This window comes from Carettochelys insculpta, chromosome 1 (genome assembly GCF_033958435.1).
Source record: "Carettochelys insculpta isolate YL-2023 chromosome 1, ASM3395843v1, whole genome shotgun sequence".
NCBI classification, from domain to species: domain Eukaryota; kingdom Metazoa; phylum Chordata; order Testudines; family Carettochelyidae; genus Carettochelys; species Carettochelys insculpta.
In genome coordinates, this window is record NC_134137.1 from 170,245,179 (window position 1) to 170,265,828 (window position 20,650).

The following is a 20,650-nucleotide window of genomic DNA, read 5'->3' on the forward strand; positions in this document are numbered from 1 at the left end:
CAGAATTAAAGTGATAGTAGATGTTAGAGCAAGACCAAAACTAAACACAAGGCCAAATGAGAATCAGTCATACTAAAAATAAGAAAATAAAAATGATAAATTGTCAGAATAATACAAAGTTGAATAAGTAGACTATATAGAGAAACACTTTTAATCAACGAAAACAACAGCAGTGCTTCCTTTCTAATTTACTTGAAACAGTGAGGCCATAGCCTGATCACTGGGCTAACCATATTTTTCTTGTGGGACAGCCAGATGTTAATTTTTTCTTATAATTGACGATTTTTACCTGAGCCTCTTGTACTTGAATGTTTTGTTGGCCTCATGAACCTGCTGGCACATCTTATGATCTAAGAATAGTGGGGATATCCTTTCTTGAGAAGGAGCTTTTACATGAAAATAAAGTTTTGCTGTTGTGTCTAACTTAATGCCATATGACACAGGCCAAACAATTTGTGTTCCACAACTGTTACGTTGTAATGCTTCCTATTGAAACACTAGTGTATCTTCTATGCTAATGCCTTATGGATATTTACACTGAAGCTGGTTTTAGTAGACTGCATGTGCACCTTAAGAACTTGGAGGGTATGCTGCGTTGCAGGATGTCTTTCTTCAGCTATTATATTTGAGGAACATGAGCACGTGCAATGTAGATTTGTAGCAGTAGGAGGTTTAATATTCTCCCTACTCTTCTGTTAACATGTTTTTTCCCTACTTAGTCTCCTCCTGCTCACTACAGAATTTGAAGAGTACAGTAGACCCTTGACTTGCATGTGAATTAAGTTCCTGGGGAATCAGACATAATTCAAATTTTGTGCAAGTTGAGGTGGTGGGGGGGGGGGTGCCAGGTGCATCCCCAGGGAGCTGCCTGGGCCTGGGATCCCCAGCAGCAAAAGGCCTGGGAGCTGGCTAGAGCACAGCACTCTGCCAGCTGCAGCGGTATGGAGCTGCCGGGGAAGTCCCCAGCAGCAAAGTGGCTGTGAGCTACGAAGGTGTGTCACACAGCTCCCCCAGCTGGGAGAACCTGGGTGGCAGCCACACCACCATACCGGTCCCCCCTAGCCCCCCACAGCTTCCCCAGCAGGGAGCAGCTAGACAGCAACTGCTCTGGTCCACCCGTCAGATTCCCCAGCTGGGAGAAGCCAGGCAGAAGCTGTGCCGGTCTGCCCACACCGCTGGCTTCCCCGGTTGGGAGAAGCTGGGCAGTAGCTGCACCACCGCATGGTCCACCCCCACCCGGCTGGGGCGAAGCTGGACATGCTGGCTTCAGCTCCCCAGCAGCAAAGGGGCTAAGAGCCAACTGAGCACAGCCCCTTTGCTACCGGGAATTCCCCGACCAGCAGTTCCCTGGGCCTGAAGCCGCAGAACGCTGCACCGACTGACTCCCAGAAACAAATCTGACTTGCATTAACACAAGAAACACACAAGTCAAATCCATGTAAATCAGGGGTTTACTGTACAGATAGTCAGAAATTATTCTGCTTCCCCTTTTCCTTGCTTTACTATAGGTACCAGAAATAAAACTAACTTTGTTTCTCTGTATTCTCAGTTCAGTGTTTCTTAATAACTGTCCTAGCATAGTGTTAGATACTGTTCCACTTGTTTAGTTGTCCTTTACCTCAGCTCATAGTTAAAAGATACTTGCAAGCATCTTCTAATGTAAGAAGGTGATCATTTAAGTATCTTTTATCCCAGTGGTCTTCAGTCTTCTTAATTAGCGGGCCAGAAGTACTTTTAAAATGTCGGCTCGTACTTTTGTACAGCTAATGGTGAAGTAGCGGGGGTAGTAGCAATTTACTGGTGCTTTTCTGGTATTGTGTTGTTTAGGTACTTTTTATGACATCACAGTCATATCTGCTAATAAAGGGGTGGGCAAAATATCACATTTTCCTCATGCCTTCCATGACCCTCCCGGTGAGGGCCAGAGGAAAGCATCCTGTGGTACAACTGAATGTTCAGCCTGCCTGCTGTGGTCCCAGCAATGCTGCTTCCAGAAGTGCTTCAGCCGGAGGTTGCTGGTAAGCATGTCTCTGCACACTGCCTCATGCCATCAGTACCATCCTCAGCTCCTATTGGCCAGAAACCTATTAAAGAGAGCTGTGGAGCTGGTTCTTGCGGGTGCAGGCAGCATGCAGAGGCCCACTGCCCCCCATCCCAAGAGGCAGGAAGAGATCTGTTTGCCTGCTGGCAACTTTTAGTAGTGTGGGGTCACCATGGCATGAGTGCCCTGCTGCACTCTACCTATGTTAAGTGCCTCCTGGCTAGGGCCAAAGCGTGCATTTGGATTCCCTCCTGCACCTGCTCCCACTCCCAAACTCCTAGAGCCTATGCTCCTGCCCAAATCAGAACCCCCTTCTGCACCCAAACACTATCCCATACCCCTTCCATTAATAGACTAGGAAAATGCAGCCCGTGATCACGTACTAAAATTCTTGGAGTGCCCCCTTGCAAAAATTATTGCCCACCCCTGTGTGTATAGCGCACAGGCTACGTTTACACTAGCCAAAAACTTCAAAATGGCCATGCAAATGGCCATTTCAAAGTTTACTAATGAAACACATTCAGTGCCTCATTAGCATGCAGGCGGCACAGCACTTTGAAATTGATGTGGCTCGTCCAGACGGGGCTCCTTTTCAAAAGGACCCCGGCTACTTCGAAGTCCCCTTATTCCCATCTGGACAAGCCACGTGGTGGCGAACCACGTCAATTTCGAAGACACAATGTTCTTGGGGAATCTTTAGCTGTGTTACTTCTTGCTTTCCTTGGTACATCTGATTCTTCAGTACATCCTAAACTTTTCACTTGTTTTGGTTTCTTAATATGAATGAAAACAACTGTGTCATTTTTAAGACAGTACCCCAGAAACATGTTGTGGGTAGTACAATCAATTTCTGTCTTACAGCCTGGTGGTAACCTTGAATATATCATTGCATACTAAAAAGTAGTAAGTTTCTTCATGTAATAGTTTTGAATTTTTTAGTAAATATGTGCTGATGATTTATAAAATTATTTATACTTGTTCAATAAATGTTGGGTTTTTTTTAAGCCTTAAATTGTGACTTGCTACTTTGGGATCAATTTCTTTTAAAAGAACTTCTTAGAAAAATACGTGTCCCCTATATATATGTTATTGCAAAGCAGGGAAATAAATGAATAGAGTTGTGACTTTCAGAAAAGCTGCTGATAAATGGTCAGTGATTAAGAAATACTGCTTGTTTGGGATTACATTTTGATAGCCTTTTCCCGAGCGTTGGTGATGAATACAATTTTCTTAAGCCAAATTTAATGCTTGTCTTAGCAGTATAATAAAGTGCTGAAATAAAAGTTGTATATTCTAAATATAAATGTATATTAGTATAAGTTTGATTATAGTATTATGATGTGTTTTATCGCATTTTCCCATTTTAAACTAAGGACTTTCTGTTCATGATAGTGCTTCCAGTAAGCTGAGAGCATGGGTGGCCACCCAACAGAGAGTCAGGTGTCACCCAGCTGATTAGCAGAGAATCCACAGATGCCCCTAGCTGGCATAATGTATTTCTATTGGAGGTATTTCTATTGGAGGTACACGTCCGCACGTACCTTAGTACACATAACAGTTTTCCTGGATGGAAAAAATTAGAGGGAACACTGATCTGTGCTACCTTCCCCTTCATTCCTCTCATACAAAACAGAATTTCTCACTTTAATTTCACTAATGTAAGAATGTTCAGATATTTTGTTATATATTTGCTCTATAAGTAGCATTCTGCTCTCCAATTCAGAGTGAATATCCAGGCTTTCCAGGGAATCCCATTTGTTTTTCAAATCTCCACCCACCCCACTTCCTGTTGTGTTGAGGACCCCACCCCAACCACCACCACCAAATGGAGTACCTGACATTGGATACAGCATTTCTATCAGCCATACACTTAAGAATGCTCAGGAGTATAGGTTTGATGTACTCTAATGCATGTTTGCTTATATGAATTTTAAACAGTGTGTCTTTTCTTTACAGAATGCTGCCTTTTTATATGGCCTTGGTTTGGTCTACTTCTATTACAATGCATTTCAGTGGTAAGTTGGAATGAATCCTAACTTAATCAGAATTCTTTGGTTTATATTTTATTGCAACAAGTCTTTCAAAACCAGCGTACATTCTCTTTAGGGGATTTTAATGTTTTCATAGACTTTGATCAATCTTAAGAGACAAATTGTCCTGCAAATTACCTCTTCCATTCAAGATAGCATTATATAACTTGTGGCAGCCATGGCAATTTATTAAATAGAAGAACATAACAACAAGCCAATGTATATTTAGCTTTCTTTAATATGAATTAGCAAGTGTGCTGGTGCATCTTGTTTCCAGTGTGACCATATGGGTTTCTGTGAATCACTGGTAGTCTGCGGACCTCAGATTGGGAATGTGGGAATGCCTTTTGGTCTGTGGGAAAACCTGTTTTCTGCTAGTTTAAAAAACAAAATCAAACACCATCTCCCCCACCAACTCCCCAGCAGGTTTGTTTTATTGTTCCGGGTGGCTTTATTTTTGGGCTTGGCACAAATTTAATGTATTTGAAAGTTTTTTCTAGGAGAAAACGTAGGCCCTAATTTGTATATGAGAATGAAAAAAAAATTTTTAAATTTAAGAAAAGTGGCAGTCTTATGTTTTCTTTCCCAAATCGGAAACGAGGAAAATGAGACTTGTCTACTGTAGTATAGGGGCTTAGTTTGCTGCAGTTTAAAACAGTGGTTCTTAACCTTTACTGCAGCCTGCACACCTTTGGTTCTCAAAATATGTTCTTGTACCCCTTATCAAAAGGCAAGAATGGAGGTGGGGGGCCTATTTACTTTTTAAATGCATATTAAATATATGTAGAATAGTTTTATGTTATTACTCACTGCAAATAATAGTACATTAGGCATACAAAAATATGCAAATACTACCCAGAGCTGTTGTGGAGTTTTGCTGTGGAAGTAAACTGTAAGTGATGTGTCAAGAAATATCCTGCAGTGTGGTGGTACACTGTATTTTTCTAGCGAGATAATTTCACTACAATTAGATTAAAAACTTGAAAATAATTTTTTTGTTTGTATATTACAGTAATTGTTAAAAAATGTATAATGTCAGTAAATACATAGGTTTTATTAAACAAAGTAGTTGTACTTATGTGCCTGTGCTTAATTTGTATTTTCGATGATGTACCTTCTGAAAAAATCTGGCATGTCTCACACCCCCAGAAGGGGCAACACGCCCCCCCAGGGGTGCGTGCACTCCAGGTTAAGAACCACTGATTTAAAAGATTTTGTAAAGTGAACAGTGTATGTCATAATGTGTGTGTCTATAAAGATGACAGGCTTATCTTATTTTTATTTTTTGGAGTGTTAACTTCATTATATGATGGTTTCTCAGACTGAAAAATATGAAAGCGGCTGATTAATACAGTAAATGGGTGATAATTGTTGAGTAATTTACAAAACACTGTGTGAACTTACTTGACTCAGCATGCCAAAAGGGAAGTGGGAAGAAAGAAATGATTGATATGAAGGCATAAAATCAGATGCTTGTTCTAAAGTAAAATGTGTGCAATGAAAGTGTTTGTGCTGTTTCAAAATGCAGAAATTATTCTCCTAAATCAAATGTGGTATTGAATTAAAAAGCCCATTGAAGGGGGAGTGCAGAACATTGAGTTTCATCTTGCAGCTGAGATATTTTCCATGTTGTTGAATCATACCACACAATCTGCACAACTCTCTGCAGAAAATCTCTAAATTTACAAAAGTAAATGAAGGAATCTGACAGAGTAGATTGGTGACTTTATTATGGTGACAGTTTCATTGGAAATTTGCATTGATATAATTAACAGGAAAACCATGTGTGGACAAAAAAGAAAGCAGGGGCGGGATTCAGAGCAATCTTAAAATTTATTTTCCATTACTTAGCCATCTTAACTGATCCCAGATAAACAAGGCCTAAATTGAGCATAGAGCAGGAAGAAGAGGCCGATGTATCACTGCTGGAGTGCAGTCCTGAGACCTTCTGCTCTTCTAGCATAGAACGTTCAAGATAGTCTACCTCAATTTTATTTGCAAAGTACAGTTAGCCCCTCTGTTTGCACAAGAGTTATGTTCCTGGAAAAGGGCAGGGCCGCCAGCTCAGCACCAACAGTTGCTGCCACAGCTGGGAGCAAGTTATCCCCCTGTTAAGGGGGAAGAGAGCTAGCAGAGCACTTTGCTTAGCTGGCTCTGCCCTGGGTTGCCACCTATGGGAGGCAGGGGGTGGGGATCCCCTTGTTAACAGGCATCTCATGTTAAAAGGCTGCTGGCTGTGAAGCCACACCACTGGGGCAGGCAGGGGAATCGCACCTGGCTGCAGCAGAGGGTGGGGGTGGGGGGTTTGTTAACAGGGATCTCCCCCATTAAAAGCCTGCTGGCTGGTGGGGAAAAAAGTTCCAGCTCAGCCAGAGCTGCCTACAAGGCCCCCTGTCACAGGGGAACAGATTTTCCCCTGAATGCCATCACTGGAGTGGGGGGCTGGGCTCCTCCACCCCCAGCCGGTGCTCAGGGGAAGAGCTTGGCTGTGCCAGCCCTGTTCCCTTTTGACAGGGGGATCTCATTCCTCCTTGTCTGTGCAGTGGCGGCTGCCTCTTGTTGGAGCTTCCAGGGTCCCCCTCCAATCATGCTAATGTGAGAGATGCATGCATCGAATGCATGTCTCTCAGGGGTTTACTGTATAGTTTGTGCAATCAGTATAGTGGAAAATAATGAAAGTAAAACTACAGAGAATAGATCATTTAAATTCAGAGCTAGCAGGTGGAAGTGACTCATATGCCTGTGCAGATCTTTGGCATTAGTGAGCATATTGTTTTTTTTTTAGTTACATTCACATGAATTTTCACAAAACCTTAAATATAATATATATGTAGGGGCAAAAATGATGGGGAGGCATAGCAGCCTAGTTTACAGCGCCTTGGCTGAGTTCTTGAGTGTTACTTATAGTACATATTTTCATTTTGTATTATACAGCACAACCAAAAGAACACCATTGTTCTTTTGCAATCATGTTTGTCACCAAAAGGCCTAGATCCCATTTAGTCTTTCTAAATCAGTTCTGGAGAACCTGTGGCCCATAAAACTGTTTGTTTACACTGTCCATAGGCATCTTCCCCTCTGCCTGCTGCTTCTGCTGGCCTTGATGTACCATTCCTGGCCAATAGGTTCTGTGGGAAGTGGTGACCAGCATTTCTCTGCGGCCTTCTGCTTCCTCCAGCTCCCACTGGCTGGGAATGGCAAACCACAACCACTGAGAGTTGTGTGTGGCCATGCGTGCAGGTGGGTGGTTACATGCAAAATATCTTGTGGTCTGTCAGCAGATTACTCTGATGGGCCACAGGTTGCCCACCACTGCTCTAGGTTATGTTGTTAAAACACAGTGGCAGTTGCTTTCAGCTTCTTCATACTCATCATCATCAAGAATCGTGGGCTCAGTGCCCGTTGGTGTCTGATGCCTCTTTTAATATTTCCTTTCATCTTTCGCTGTCCAGTGCAGAGTGGCTTAGTTTCTGTAGACTAGCTCTGCACCAATCTACTATATCATCTATCCATTCTCTGTGGAGTCTGCCTCTCCTAATCGAACCGTCCATTATGCCAGATAGCAGGGTCTTGATTTTTCGTTCATCTTTCATTCTGCAAATATGCCCAAATAGTTGTAGCTTCCATTTTATAACCTTCTGCAGCAGGTTCTCTTTAAGCTGTATCTTCCTATATAATTCCTCATTAGTGACCTTCTGCATCCATCCAGTTCTCAGAATCTTTCTATAACAACGCCTTTTGAACGTCGATATTCTTCGTTTTGAATCTTTCGTTATCACCCATGTCTCACATCCGTACGACATGCTGCTGAATACACACGTTTTCAAGACACTCAGCTTCGATCTTAAACTAATTGCCTTGCTTTTCCAGATCTTATCCATCGTCTTCAAACTCGCTTTATTTTGCTATTCTAGTCACTATTTCCTTCTTACAGTCCACATCATACGTTATGTTGCTCCCCAGATATACGAACTTCTCTACATTTTCTAGTACAATACCATCCACACTGACCTTCCTTCCTATTTCCTTATCTCCAAATACCATTGTTTTTGTTTTATTGATGTTCATAATCAGTCCGTACCGCTTCCCTTCTTTAACTCCTGCACCATTTTTGCTAGCTTTTCCTCATCTTCTTCAATGATAACTATATCATCCGCGAACCTCAAGTTGTTAATTCTTTTCCCATTCACAGATATCCCTTCTACCTCTTTCTTGATCTTGTCCCTCGCTCTCTCCAGATGTGTGATGAGGATACTTGGCGATATTGGATCTCCTTGTCTCGTACCTCTACTTGTTTTAAACCAGCTTCCCAATTCCCCGCATGTTCTCACCACTGCCTCCGCATTGTCCTTGATATCCTTCAACAACCATATCAGTCAGTTATCTACTCCGTATGACTCCAACACAGCCCAAGTCACTTTCTGATCTATACTGTCAAATGCCTTTTGAAAAGTGACGAAGCAAGTGTATACGTTCTTGTTCTTTCGTCGAGTTTTTTCCGCTATCAGTCTCAGTGCCGATATCTGCTGTATGGTACTTCTATCTTTTCTGAACCCCACTTGCTCGTCTGCTATGTGTTCTTCTCTGTGTGATTTTAGTCTCTCTGTCAGTATCATCATCAGCACCTTGCCTACATGACTTGTTAGGGTAATCATTCTGTAGTTTTTGCACTCCAAAGTACTTCCTTTCTTGGATATTGTCACTAGCATAGAACTTGTCCATTCCTTAGGTGCCTTCCCTTCTTCCCATGCTGTATTACGTAGTCAGTGTATTTCCTGAATCGTGCTGTCTTCACCATATTTGATCATCTCTCCCGTGATCTTATCATTTCCTGGGCTCTTGTTGTGCTTCAGTCGTTTCACTGCTTTTTCTGCTTCCCCCTTTGAAATATCAGTCTCACTCTCGATGCTCGGTGGAGATATCTCTTTCAGTTCTTCAGTCAGTCACCCTGAGACACTTGGATCCAACTGTGCTTTGTATAGATCGGTACAATATCTCGCCCATTACTGCACAATCGTCTCCCTATTCATGAGCACTTCTTCATTCTCATGTTTGATCGCCACTGCTTTCTTTGCCATTTCCTATTAATATTCCTAATTGTCTTATACACCTCCCTGGTCTTACATTTGCCGTAATACCTCTCTATATCTTCACATCGCTCCTCTCACCATTTCTCCTTATCCTTTCTGGCTGCTTTCCTTACCTCATTGCATTTCACCCTATGTTGCTGTTCTGCTATCTCAGAGACATCTCTTCTGTTCTTCAACGCTCTCTTCTCTTGAACCAACTTCAGTGTCTCCTGTGTAATCCACTTCTTATTGCTCTTTTCTTTTTCTGGAACAGTCTGCTCAATTGCCTCTTCTGTAGTAATGGCTGTCCGTGCGACTCTGTTATGTAGGTCTTTCTCTGTGGCGATATTCTTAATCTTCTGTTTGAGCGCTGCTCTGTATGCATTCCCTGTTTGTTCCTCACATAGCCTCACCACGTCTCTTCTTTTCTTAAACTGTGTCTTACATTTTCTTTTGAGTTTTATCTTGATGTTTGCAATCACTAGACTGTGGTCTGAGTCTATATCTGCTCCTTGGAAAGTTCGGCACTGCTGTACTGATGTTATCCATCATCTTATGAAAATCATATCTATCATGTTCTTGGGCTTCCCGTCATTCGATCGCCACATCCACTTCCTACAGTCCTTTTGTTGGAATCTCATGGTGCAGATCACCATCTTATGCTCTATAGCAAACTCTAGTAGTTTCTCATCTCGTCCGTTTCTTTCTCCATATCCAAACCTTCCCATGACTCTCTCCCAACCTTCTTTATCTGTTCCAATCTTCGCATTCCAATCTCTTCCGATGATCAAGACATCTTTCTTCGGTATCTCTTCCAGTGTCTTTGTCAAGTCTTTATAGAATAGCCCAATCTCTTCCTTCGTACTGTCCGATTTGAGTGCATACGCCTGAATGATTGAGATGTTGAACGGTTTTGCTTCAAATCTTGCTAGCGTCATTCTTGCACTCACCAGTTTGTATCCTAATAATGCTCTTCTAGCTGTTTTGCTAAGAAGGAATCCAACTCCTGCTTCATGCTTCGTTTTGTTTTCTGACCAAATGACTTTGGAACTGCATATCTCTCCTGATCCCGTCCAGTGCATCTCTGTCGGTCCAAGTATATCACATCGGTATCTCTCCATTTCCTTCCAGAGCAGCTCTAATTTTCCAGTCGCCCACAGTATTCGGACATTCCATGTTCCAATGGATAGCGCATGTGTTAGTTGTAGTTTTCTTTTGGTAGCCAACTTATCAACCCAACCCCCATCGCTCGATTGGTATCGTGGACCTTGTTTATCTGGGTGACATTTGAGCTGGTATCTTTTATCATTTAGGTTTACTGGCATCAGATTTCATTCGCGTTGTTGTTTGACGGTCAGTGCATTGGCGCACATCTGACCCACCTTCATCCAGTCTTGGGACTGGCATGGAGCTCATAGAGGCTTCATGGCGGAGTTTTCTTCGCACTAGTGCTCTGTTACTGCCAAGTTGGAGAACTTGTATTTGTTGTTAATTACAAAGGGGTTGTGTGTGGAGAAGATGACTACAATGCATATGAAATTGCATGAAATGTTTCATTTTTTAAAACCATCATAGAGGGTTTTCAGATTGGAGAGAATCACAGTGTCCTTGGAGCAGGTGGTAGAGTATTTAACATAGCACAGCAGCTTGGAGATGGGATTTCTTCTCTTCCTCACCAGTATACTTACAAAAGCTGGCTCTGCTCAAGTTCACACATTAAAAATGTGTGGCTTCAGAGACATGGGTTGCAACTTGTGCAGGTTGCTGCTGTATGAATTCTAGGTGTTGGGCAGGATTGTGAGCATGCAGGTAGGCTGAGCTGCTCTCTATGTTACCATAGCCACACTGCTGTTTTGTATGCACTGGCTTGAACAGAGCTAGATTTTGTTAGTCTGTCCACCCTGGAAGTCTCATCTTTCAGCTATTTTGTATCTGGAGATACATGTTCACATCTTATAGAGCTGTAAGAGACCTTGGGAGGTCATCAGGTCCAGTCCCCTGCCTTCTTGGCAGGACCAAGCACCATCTTTGACAGATTTTTTTAATGTACTTGCCCCAGAGCCCTAAATAGCCTCCTCAAGGACTGAACTCACAACCCTGGGTTTAGCAGGCCAGTGCTCAAACCACTGAGCTATCCCTCCTCCACACACTCATTCATTTAAAAGGTTTCTTGCAGTCCTTTGCAGTTTAAAAGGTGAGCCTCTACCAGAAGGAATGACTTGTCACTCAAACTAAATTTTTAGAGGGTGTTATTTATAGTTGACATTTCTATGGTGTATATCATCCATCTACATCTGAGATGTGCAGTGAAGACTGCAGGCATTTCAGGGTGGGGCAGGTTGGTTAGGGTGTCAGCAAGTTAATTGCAGGCAACTGTCTGCCTTGTCGGGGTGAAAGGCAAAGGCAGAGTTTTAACATGTTTTGTAAGATCTGTAATTCTATGCAGTGTCTTCAGTGATCGGTTGGTGCATTTTTAAAAATGTATTGAAGTAGTTTGGCAAATCTTTGCTTACAATATCTTTATAGGCTCTTCATGATGCAAAAAAGGAGACTGCAATAGTGTAAATCTAAATCTTCAAGTGTTTGCCCATGTCCATTCCACGTTAGAGGTGTGTGCTCACCACATGGACTGGTGTCCGAAATTTTTTCCCTCAGCAGTATTCATAGTGGAGTGGCCATAAGGGACACCGTCTACATCACCCCATCTTCAGTTCCTTCTTGCCACCAGTAATGATGCATGGAATGTTTCCTGCTCTTACTAGTGTTACTTAGGCTTTATTTGAAAAACTTAAGTTCTTATAGTAATAGTGTGTATAGTTAGTAATAGCGTTAGTGAGCCCTTTAGCAGTTGTTAGAATTTTTTTTTAAGTTATGTCTAGGACCCAGCTGGCAGATATGGCATACCCCAGGCTTTAAGCTCCATTATGGTTGTAAACATCCTATGCCTGTCAACACTCCACATAGCATTGGCCTCAGGTGCTTGGGAAGGAACACCTCAGTAACAAGTTTCACATCTTTAAGCCTAGTATTTAGATGAGTGTGAGATCAGGCTCAGAGTGCTTCTGATGGACTTAGTGCTTACTGGTCCTGGAGCAGAGGTCCGACTCAGCACCCAGCAGTGTGGCATCAGTGTATAGTGTCCGACCAATACCATCAACAAATCAGCGCCAATCCCCATCTGTCATCCTGGCCAAGGAACAGAAGAGGGCCAGATGGGAGTTAATCTCCTACACCCCATAAGAGGAAGGACAGGGCTGGGGGTGATCAAAGACCCACATTGGGCAGCTGATCTCCCAATTAAGGAAATTGGGCATTTGCTCACACTGAGCAGTGCGGGTCATTCTGTTCTTTGCCTGGAAGCCTTCCATCAGTTTCAGAAGCTGTTGATGCCTGAAGCTCTCCAAGCTGCGCAGGAAATCCAAATGCTCCTGCTGCGGCTCATGCTGGCCTCAGCCGTACCCACACCTCAGGGTAACCCCACTTCGGGACCTCTTGTTCTGACACCGTGCTAGTGGCTCTGCTCCCTGTTGTGGAATATTCCATGACACTGGTCACGCACTAGAAGCCAACACACCTCAGGACCGGGGAAGTAGTCACATAGAGATATGGCCCTCCTGGTACCGCCCCAGAGGATTTTTAATTGGATCGTCTCTTATAAGGCATTTTTTCATCAGACTTCTTGGCAAAGACCAAAATAACTCATTAGGCATCTCTGCCATTTCCAAGTTTTCTGATATTGCGTCTCCCTCCTCATGGAGAAATGGGCCTGTCCCACTTTTTTGCTCATATTCATTCTGTTGTTCCATCCCCACTGTCAGTGTTTCCTACAAGAAGGAACTGAGGGTTTGGGGGAGTGGGCAGTGCCCCTTATATGGCACTGGGCAGCTATCACTCCGGAAGGCACCAGAGCTGCTGCTTTTGGATACTGCTGGGGGAAAAATGTGGAGCACCAGTGCATGTGGTGAGCACAGACACTTAATTCAGAATGAACATGAACAATATGTCTTGAACACCAATTATGGAAGAGATACCTGTTTTAGATTACTTCTGAATGTTACTGAAGTATATGCAGAGTTCAGTATATGACAAATGGACATTAAGAAATCAATAAAATGGAAACTAAGTTACCTCACCTTAGCTGGCAACATAGTATGTGCATTGTAATCTCTTCTTGTTTGAGAATTTTTTATTTTTAATTTGATATAGCTTTTGTGTCTTACATGCACGGAAAGTTAGTATAGATAGAGCAGTAATATGGTTGAAAGGGACATTGTCTGGTTCAGCCCCCTGCACTGAGTGTCAATTAAATATGCTCACACAAAAGAGATTATCAATACGTATACTTGGTTAGATACTAGGGAAAAAACTGACCCTCCGTTGTTTCGGTTTAAGCCAGTGTGACTTCTTACTCTGTACTTAGTGGAGAGCATTTGATGACCATTGTCCTTTTAACAGCCGTTAACATATTAGATGTCTTTTATCACATACCTTTCATCTTCTCTTGTCCAAGTAAAACATCCAGTACTTATAGCTCCCGTACATCATGGTTCCTGAGTCACTTAGCATTTTTATTGCTGTCCTGTGTTCTCTCTCCAATTTGTTCATATCTTTCTCAGAATTGGACGTAGTACGATACTTGAGGCATCACCAATGTCTAACAGAACAAAACTTACTTCCTGTGGTTTTGTAGGTAATACTTAATTTATCACAGAATGATGTATGACTTTTTTTTTATAACAGTATCACATTGTTGGCACTCAGTTTGTGATCCACTCTAATTTCCAGATCTTTTTTAGCAGTACTACCACCTACACAGGAAGGTGGGGGCTAGGGGGTGATACTATAATATGGAGATACACATCTCATAGAGCTGGAAGGGACCTCAGGAGGTCATTGAGTCCAGTCCCCTGCCCTCTTGGCAGGACCAAGCACCATCCCTGCCAGATTTAAAAAAAAAATATCTGTTTGTCCCAGATACCTAAATTGAACTCACAACTCTGGGTTTAGGAGGCCAGTGCTCGAACTACTGAGCTCTCCCTCCCTCGGACGCCAAGAATTGGGAAAGTGGTCAAGAGCCACACTCTTCTATGATGTACTATATATACTGTACTTGTTTCAGTTGAGTTCCCCTTTTTCTCATCCTGGAGCAGGGTAACAAAAGTGAAATCGTTACAAATGAGCATATTCACAGGTTTATTAGGCTTTCTGTTACTGTCTGCAGTATATATGTTTATTCCACATAAGCCACCTGAGCGGGAAGACAGTGTTTACAATGAAGAGAAGCCTCCCCTTGTTGCCTGAGCAGTGGTGGCCATACTGTGTCTACCAATCACTGCTGCCAACACTAGAGCCAGTTTATGATATTACTGGAGGAGGTGCTGGGTCCGATATGGAGGTTGCATGCAGAAGGGAGCTCAATTTTTCTTTGACGTACTTTGTCCTTGTGTTTATTGAATTTAATCTTTCTGGTTTCTGGCCAGTTCTGCAGTTAGTTGAGGTTGTGCAGAATTCTTATCCTGTTTTCCAAAATGCTTGCAGTGCCTCTCAGCTTGGTGCCATAGGTTGATTTTATAAGTTTACTCTCAATGTCATCATCCAACAGAATGAAAAACTGAATAGTACTGAACCCAGGATAGATACTTGTGGATCCCTCTTGATATACAGTTGATAATTCTGGTGTCTTTCTGGATATTGAAGTTAGGCTGGCTATTCTTAAAGTTGGCTGGGTCCTCCTTTTTGAAGGCAGGAACTATACTTGTTTCAGTTGAGTTTCCCTTGGCTCTTCTTGGAGCAGGGTAACAAAAGTGAAATTGTTACAAATGAACATTATTCACAGGATTAGTAGGCTTTCTGCTACTGTCAGCAGTATATATGTTTATTCCACATAGGCCACCTGAGTGAGAAGACTGTTTCCAGTGAAGAGAAGCCTCCTCTTGTTGCCTGAGCAGTGGTGGCCAAATTTTGTCTACCAGTCACTGCTACCAACTCTAGAGCCAGACACATGAGAATAGACTGTTTTCAGAAACTCAAGCTAAAATGGTGACTCTGCTTCATGTTCATTCTCCTGTGCTCAGCTATTTTAATGTTTTGTCCGTCTGATATGCTCCCTCCAACATGTGCTACATCTTGAAATCGTATTCATCCTGTTAATGTTATTACTATGGGAATTCTGTGCAATGCAGAATTTTGTAGAATTCCTTCTCCCCTGTGGAACTGCAGCTACGCTTGTCAGATCCCTTCTGATAGTGATTGGATTGCCCAGCTTATTGGGTTTGGAAGCTGCACACTTTTTGATTTTCATTCTCCTGGGTATGGGAGAGGGCCTTCGAGATTCAGCCAGCTCTGGCAAAGGATGAGAGAGAGCAGGGCTGTACCACATCGTGTCTCCTGACGAGACAGTAAAGCAGTTGTGGGGAGTAAAGTCTCCAGGGGTGCTAGTGTCTGGGTGGGGAGGGAGGTGTCACACATCTGGACCCTGTGGGCAGGAGAGCAGGTCTCTAGGCTTGGGGGTATGCCCTGTGGCTGGGCTCGGTGGGGAGGGAAGTGTGCTGGGCGGGGGAGGGGGGCAGGGCATCGCATCCTGTGTCTCTTCTGAGGTGAGAGAAGTGGCAGGTTGTCTGGGGTTGATTCCCTGTGGCTGGGCTCTGAGGAGCTGGGACTACCCCCAACTGGAACTGAGCTGATTGTAGGAGGTTTCTTTAATTCTGCTCCATGGGAGATCTTTTTTGTTCTTATATGTATTATTGTCATCTTGTTGACGTTGAAATAAATTACCACAATAATTAAAACTGCATTGACTATACTGTATTATTTTGACAAATGAAAAATGCAGAATTTTTGACACTTTGGGTCAAATTCCCCATGCATATATCATGCTATATGCTATCTCATCCTTGAAAAATTGTCAGAGTTTATCAGTCTGAGAAAAATAATACTAGTTCATCCTTACAGAAAATACATTCAACCCTGTTCTGCCACCTGGCACTCTCGCAACGAATAGTTGGGATGCTTGTGTTAAATAATGGAAATGAAAGCAGACAGACACACGTGGAGACACTTCTGTCAGTCCTCAATCCCCTGTTAGTTTCTTGCTCTCCGTTAAGCCACTTCTCTGTTCATCCCAATTTATTAATTCCCTCTTTCCTTCCCCACTATATCAATTATTTATTTCCCATAGCCTTCTCAACCCATCTACCCTGATTGGGCAACCTCAGAGTTGCAAACTGTTTGGACCACAGGAGTGGGGCAGTGTCACTACTGCTTCTCTCTCACGTTTTGTGATTATAATCCCTAATTATTATCTCTCTCATGTTTTGTGAATATAATCCCCTAATTATTATTATTATTATTATTTATTTGCTCAGTGAAGGCTGAAACTGTTTGACAAATTCTTGTCGAATTGACATTATTTTAGGTTACCCTGAAACAACATATTCCTCTTTAAGTGCCGGTCCCGATCTGTAGTCCACAGATGGGGTATGCGTTCATGCCATGAGCTTGACTCAGCATATTTGATGCAAAATTGTGGAGAAAATAGAATTAGACCCAGTAAAGCCATTTTATTTTCTCCTCAAAGTAGAATTACTTAAAATATACTTTTTAGTTTCAAATATAGAAACATTTCAGGTAATACTATTTAATATTTTCTTCAAATTTGCAGGTAGTTACTTCTTGTGGTCCCTCATTTTTTTTGTGCTCTAATTTATGACAGTTTGTGTCCGATTTTTCAAAAGTTGAGCATTCACAACACCAGTCGAAGTCCATGGGCGTTGTGGGTGTTGAGCCACTCTCATAATAAGACAGTATGGTTTGGAGGACTGAGCACAAGACTTAGTTAAGCAATCACAGGTAGTAATCTTCTGTCCAGTGATACACCTTGGCTACGTCTACACGTGCACCCAACTTCGAAATAGCTTATTTCGATGTTGCGACATCGAAATAGACTATTTCGATGAATAACGTCTACACGTCCTCCAGGGCTGGCAACGTCGATGTTCAACTTTGACTTTGCTCAGCCCAACATCGAAATAGGCACAGCGAGGGAACGTCTACACGCCAAAGTAGCACACATCGAAATAAGGGAGCCAGGCACAGCTGCAGACAGGGTCACGGGGCGGACTCAACAGCAAGTCGCTCCCTTAAAGGGCCCCTCCCAGACACACTTTCATTAAACAGTGCAAGATACACAGAGCCAACAACTAGTTGCAGACCCTGTATATGCAGCACGGACCCCCAGCTGCAGCAGCAGCAGCCAGAAGCCCTGGGCTAAGGGCTGCTGCCCACGGTGACCACAGAGCCCCGCAAGGGCTGGAGAGAGAGTATCTCTCAACCCCCCAGCTGATGGCCGCCATGGAGGACCCCGCTATTTCGATGTTGCGGGACGCGGATCGTCTACACGTCCCTACTTCGATGTTGAACGTCGAAGTAGGGCGCTATTCCCATCCGCTCATGGGGTTAGCGACTTCGACGTCTCGCCGCCTAAAGTCGATTTCAACTTCGAAATAGCGCCCAACACGTGTAGACGTGACGGGCGCTATTTCGAAGTTACTGTCGCTACTTCGAAGTAGCGTGCACGTGTAGACGCAGCCCTTGTGATCTTATACCCTTTGTTTGTTTCCTTATTTGTAAAATAGGGATAATATTTACCTTCTTACCCTCAGAAATGTTGAAGGTTAATAATATGTTTGAAGGCCTGAACAGCCATTTACAAGTACTATAAAAATGCTAATGCTCTCTAAAACTAAATATGTTCTAGATATTTGTTTATAGCCAATCATTCTAAAATTAGTGGAGAATTTCTGTCTGTCTGCGTGTGGCTTATTTCCCTGTGTAATAGTCTATGTCAAAGGAATAGTGAAGATAAATTGGTACTTGTGAGCTCAGATACTATGATGGTGGACTTCCATAGAAAAGACCATGAAGAAATTAATTACGTATTTCGTGCAAGCCTTCAAATATCTGAATTAAAGAAGACATGGAACCACACTTCCAATGATGAAGATAAAAAGAAACATCGAACTCTGAATTTCTGGGTTCGTAATGCTTGTTTTGGAGATAATTACAACAGTCATTTCTGTGCTATTCTAACTATGAAATGACAGATATATTTGCTTTATAATGTTGAGTTTTATCTGGATATTTGAGATACTTGCATATGGTCATATAATTAGTCCATATTTTAATGCACAAGGGGCAGCACTGAAGTTGACTGTACAACATTGTCCCAGAAAATTCCCTGTGTTTTATGTGCTTACATAAGCATTCTGATTTTCAGTTTTTGATTTCTGGTTTGAAGAAAGAGAAATTCCACAATTGGGTGCATTTTCACTAAACTCCACTGTGGTTCAGTCTACATTTAGCTACCTAAGAGGCCCCTTCTCCATGAGTCTTCTTTTGCATTCTTTAATTTTGTGTAGGAGGCCCAAACCTCAACGTGCAGGCTTTATAAAATGTACCACACAATTCTGTATGTGTTAAATGAGCCATTGCAACTCTGCTGTAGTCAGTGCGTAACTTAATGTTGTTAAATGAGGCATCCTCCTATGAAGCCGTGCCTCCTTCAGTATGAAAACCTTAACTAAACTTTATTTTTAAAATAAATGCATATCACCATGCCCACAAGTGGACTGTATATTGCTGTTTAGAAAACTGTGAGTTTGTTCTTTATTGGTACTGTTAAACTTATAAACAAAGCTTATTTCAAATGGGTGAAGAATGTTCTTTTCCTAAAGGCTCAAAATTACTTTCCACAGAAATACTAAAAAGCACTTCAAAGTAATACGTCTTACCACTTTGCCAAATTTAGACTTTCTGCCAATCAGTGCTTTTAGTGCTATGTGAGTGAAGGGGGGTTGTACATTTTCTTTTAAAGTGGGGAAAGTATTTTTTTTTCATTTAGCTTCCAAAACTTCTAAACTGTATAAAAATGTGGTGGCAGCAGTGGCAAGGAGGCTTTGAAAAGGGAGCTATTTGGCAGCCTAAGCTATAGCTGACACCGGTGCTTTACCTGGGATGACTAGGTCAATGTCTTTAATGTTCATGCTATAAATAAATCTTGGGATGAGGAAAAACATTGCTGAAAATCCATTATGACTGGATATAGGCACATGCATCTCTTTGATAGTCATAGGCTATGTCTACACTAGATAAAGCAGTTGATGGCTTATACATGATTTTAGTGACATCTATTGTGTACCCAAAATAAACTTTTCAGCCTTCGATTTTTGTGGCTGTCTTCACAGAAGAAGGTCAACAGGAGCGCTCCTCCTATCAGCCTTCCTTAATCCTCGCAGCTTGCAAGGAGTTATGGGGTCAGTATTGAACCCGGAAAGCACTGTTTCATGCATGCACGAAATGGCACCCCAGAGAATTTGACCCTGAGCGGGTCGATCTTCCAGGGTAATGTAGATGTAGCCATAGAAGAGTGTGACATACACAGCCCATTCTCAACTTAGATTTGGAACAATGATTTAAAATAAATTATAACACTAATAATAAAAAAATGTATATAATTCTAAAGCATTTGGTACAGTGAGCTTTAGCATATCATCCTCTCAATTTAAACTGGGTACATCCGTCTTACATAAATGTTATAAAAATACTTTTCTAACAAGTCTTTACACCACCTTACATAACATCTGGCTATTTGATCATCTCTTAATAATTACTTTATCAAACTAACCTTAGGTTTCCAGTATTTATTTTATTGAATATTTCACTGGGTTATGGAGAGTTCCCTTTTGCTGCCAATATTTTGTTTCCAGGAATCTAAAAGTCTAGAAACTAAAACACTGCAATAGACTAATACATGTAATAAATGTATACTTCAGCTGGGTATGTTTTCAAGTAGATGAATAAGCACGTTAGCTTCATGACTCTCATTTACTTCAATTCTGAAAGGTCTGTGAATCATAGCAAAACCTGTAACCCTATAAGTAGAAAGAGGAGAAATAACAAATTCTATAGATATCTTCTTGAATTGAACTGTATCTATATTTAATCTTGGCATTATGATGTTCTTAAACTTGTTGGGTCTAGGTGGTGGCTTTACTAGTATTTGCTTTATTTGAAAAACAAACAAAAATAACCAGTACTTTAAGCAGTGTTCCTTAGTGCAGTAAGACAACTGTTTTAAGTAAGAGCAATCCTAACAAACATACCTATAAATAAAATTATATATAGGTATTTTGGTACAATTTCAAGGTAATATGATTAGGTAGATTTATTTAAAATAATGGGTAGTGATATGTTTCTCTTCTAGCACTCAGAATAGAGTGAACAGTAACACGATTAGTATTATTGTTGACAGAGGTATCCCAACATTTTACATTATACGACCCTGGTTTTAGTTGCTTACAACTTTCCTAAATTTTAAATGTGTGGGTGAAATTTTCCATGTTTGGTATCTGCTTCAGGCTCCTCAAACCCCCTTGGAAATTGAGCCAAAATGTCCAATTGTTTCCAAATGTGAGGCCAAACAAAAAACTTTTTCAGTGCTAAAAAATCCTTCT

At 41.9% G+C, this 20,650-nt stretch overlaps 1 protein-coding gene across 7 annotated transcripts in view; it reads left to right on the top strand.

The window, feature by feature from the left end:
* Positions 1 to 20,650, top strand: part of KDM6A (lysine demethylase 6A) — a 295,712-nt gene that overhangs the window by 154,283 nt on the left and 120,779 nt on the right. For all 7 annotated transcript variants that reach the window (XM_074995163.1, XM_074995170.1, XM_074995188.1 and 4 more), the window contains exon 5: positions 3,998 to 4,056. In XM_074995163.1, coding sequence (XP_074851264.1) covers positions 3,998 to 4,056 — 59 coding nt within the window. The remainder of the gene's footprint in view (positions 1 to 3,997; positions 4,057 to 20,650) is intronic.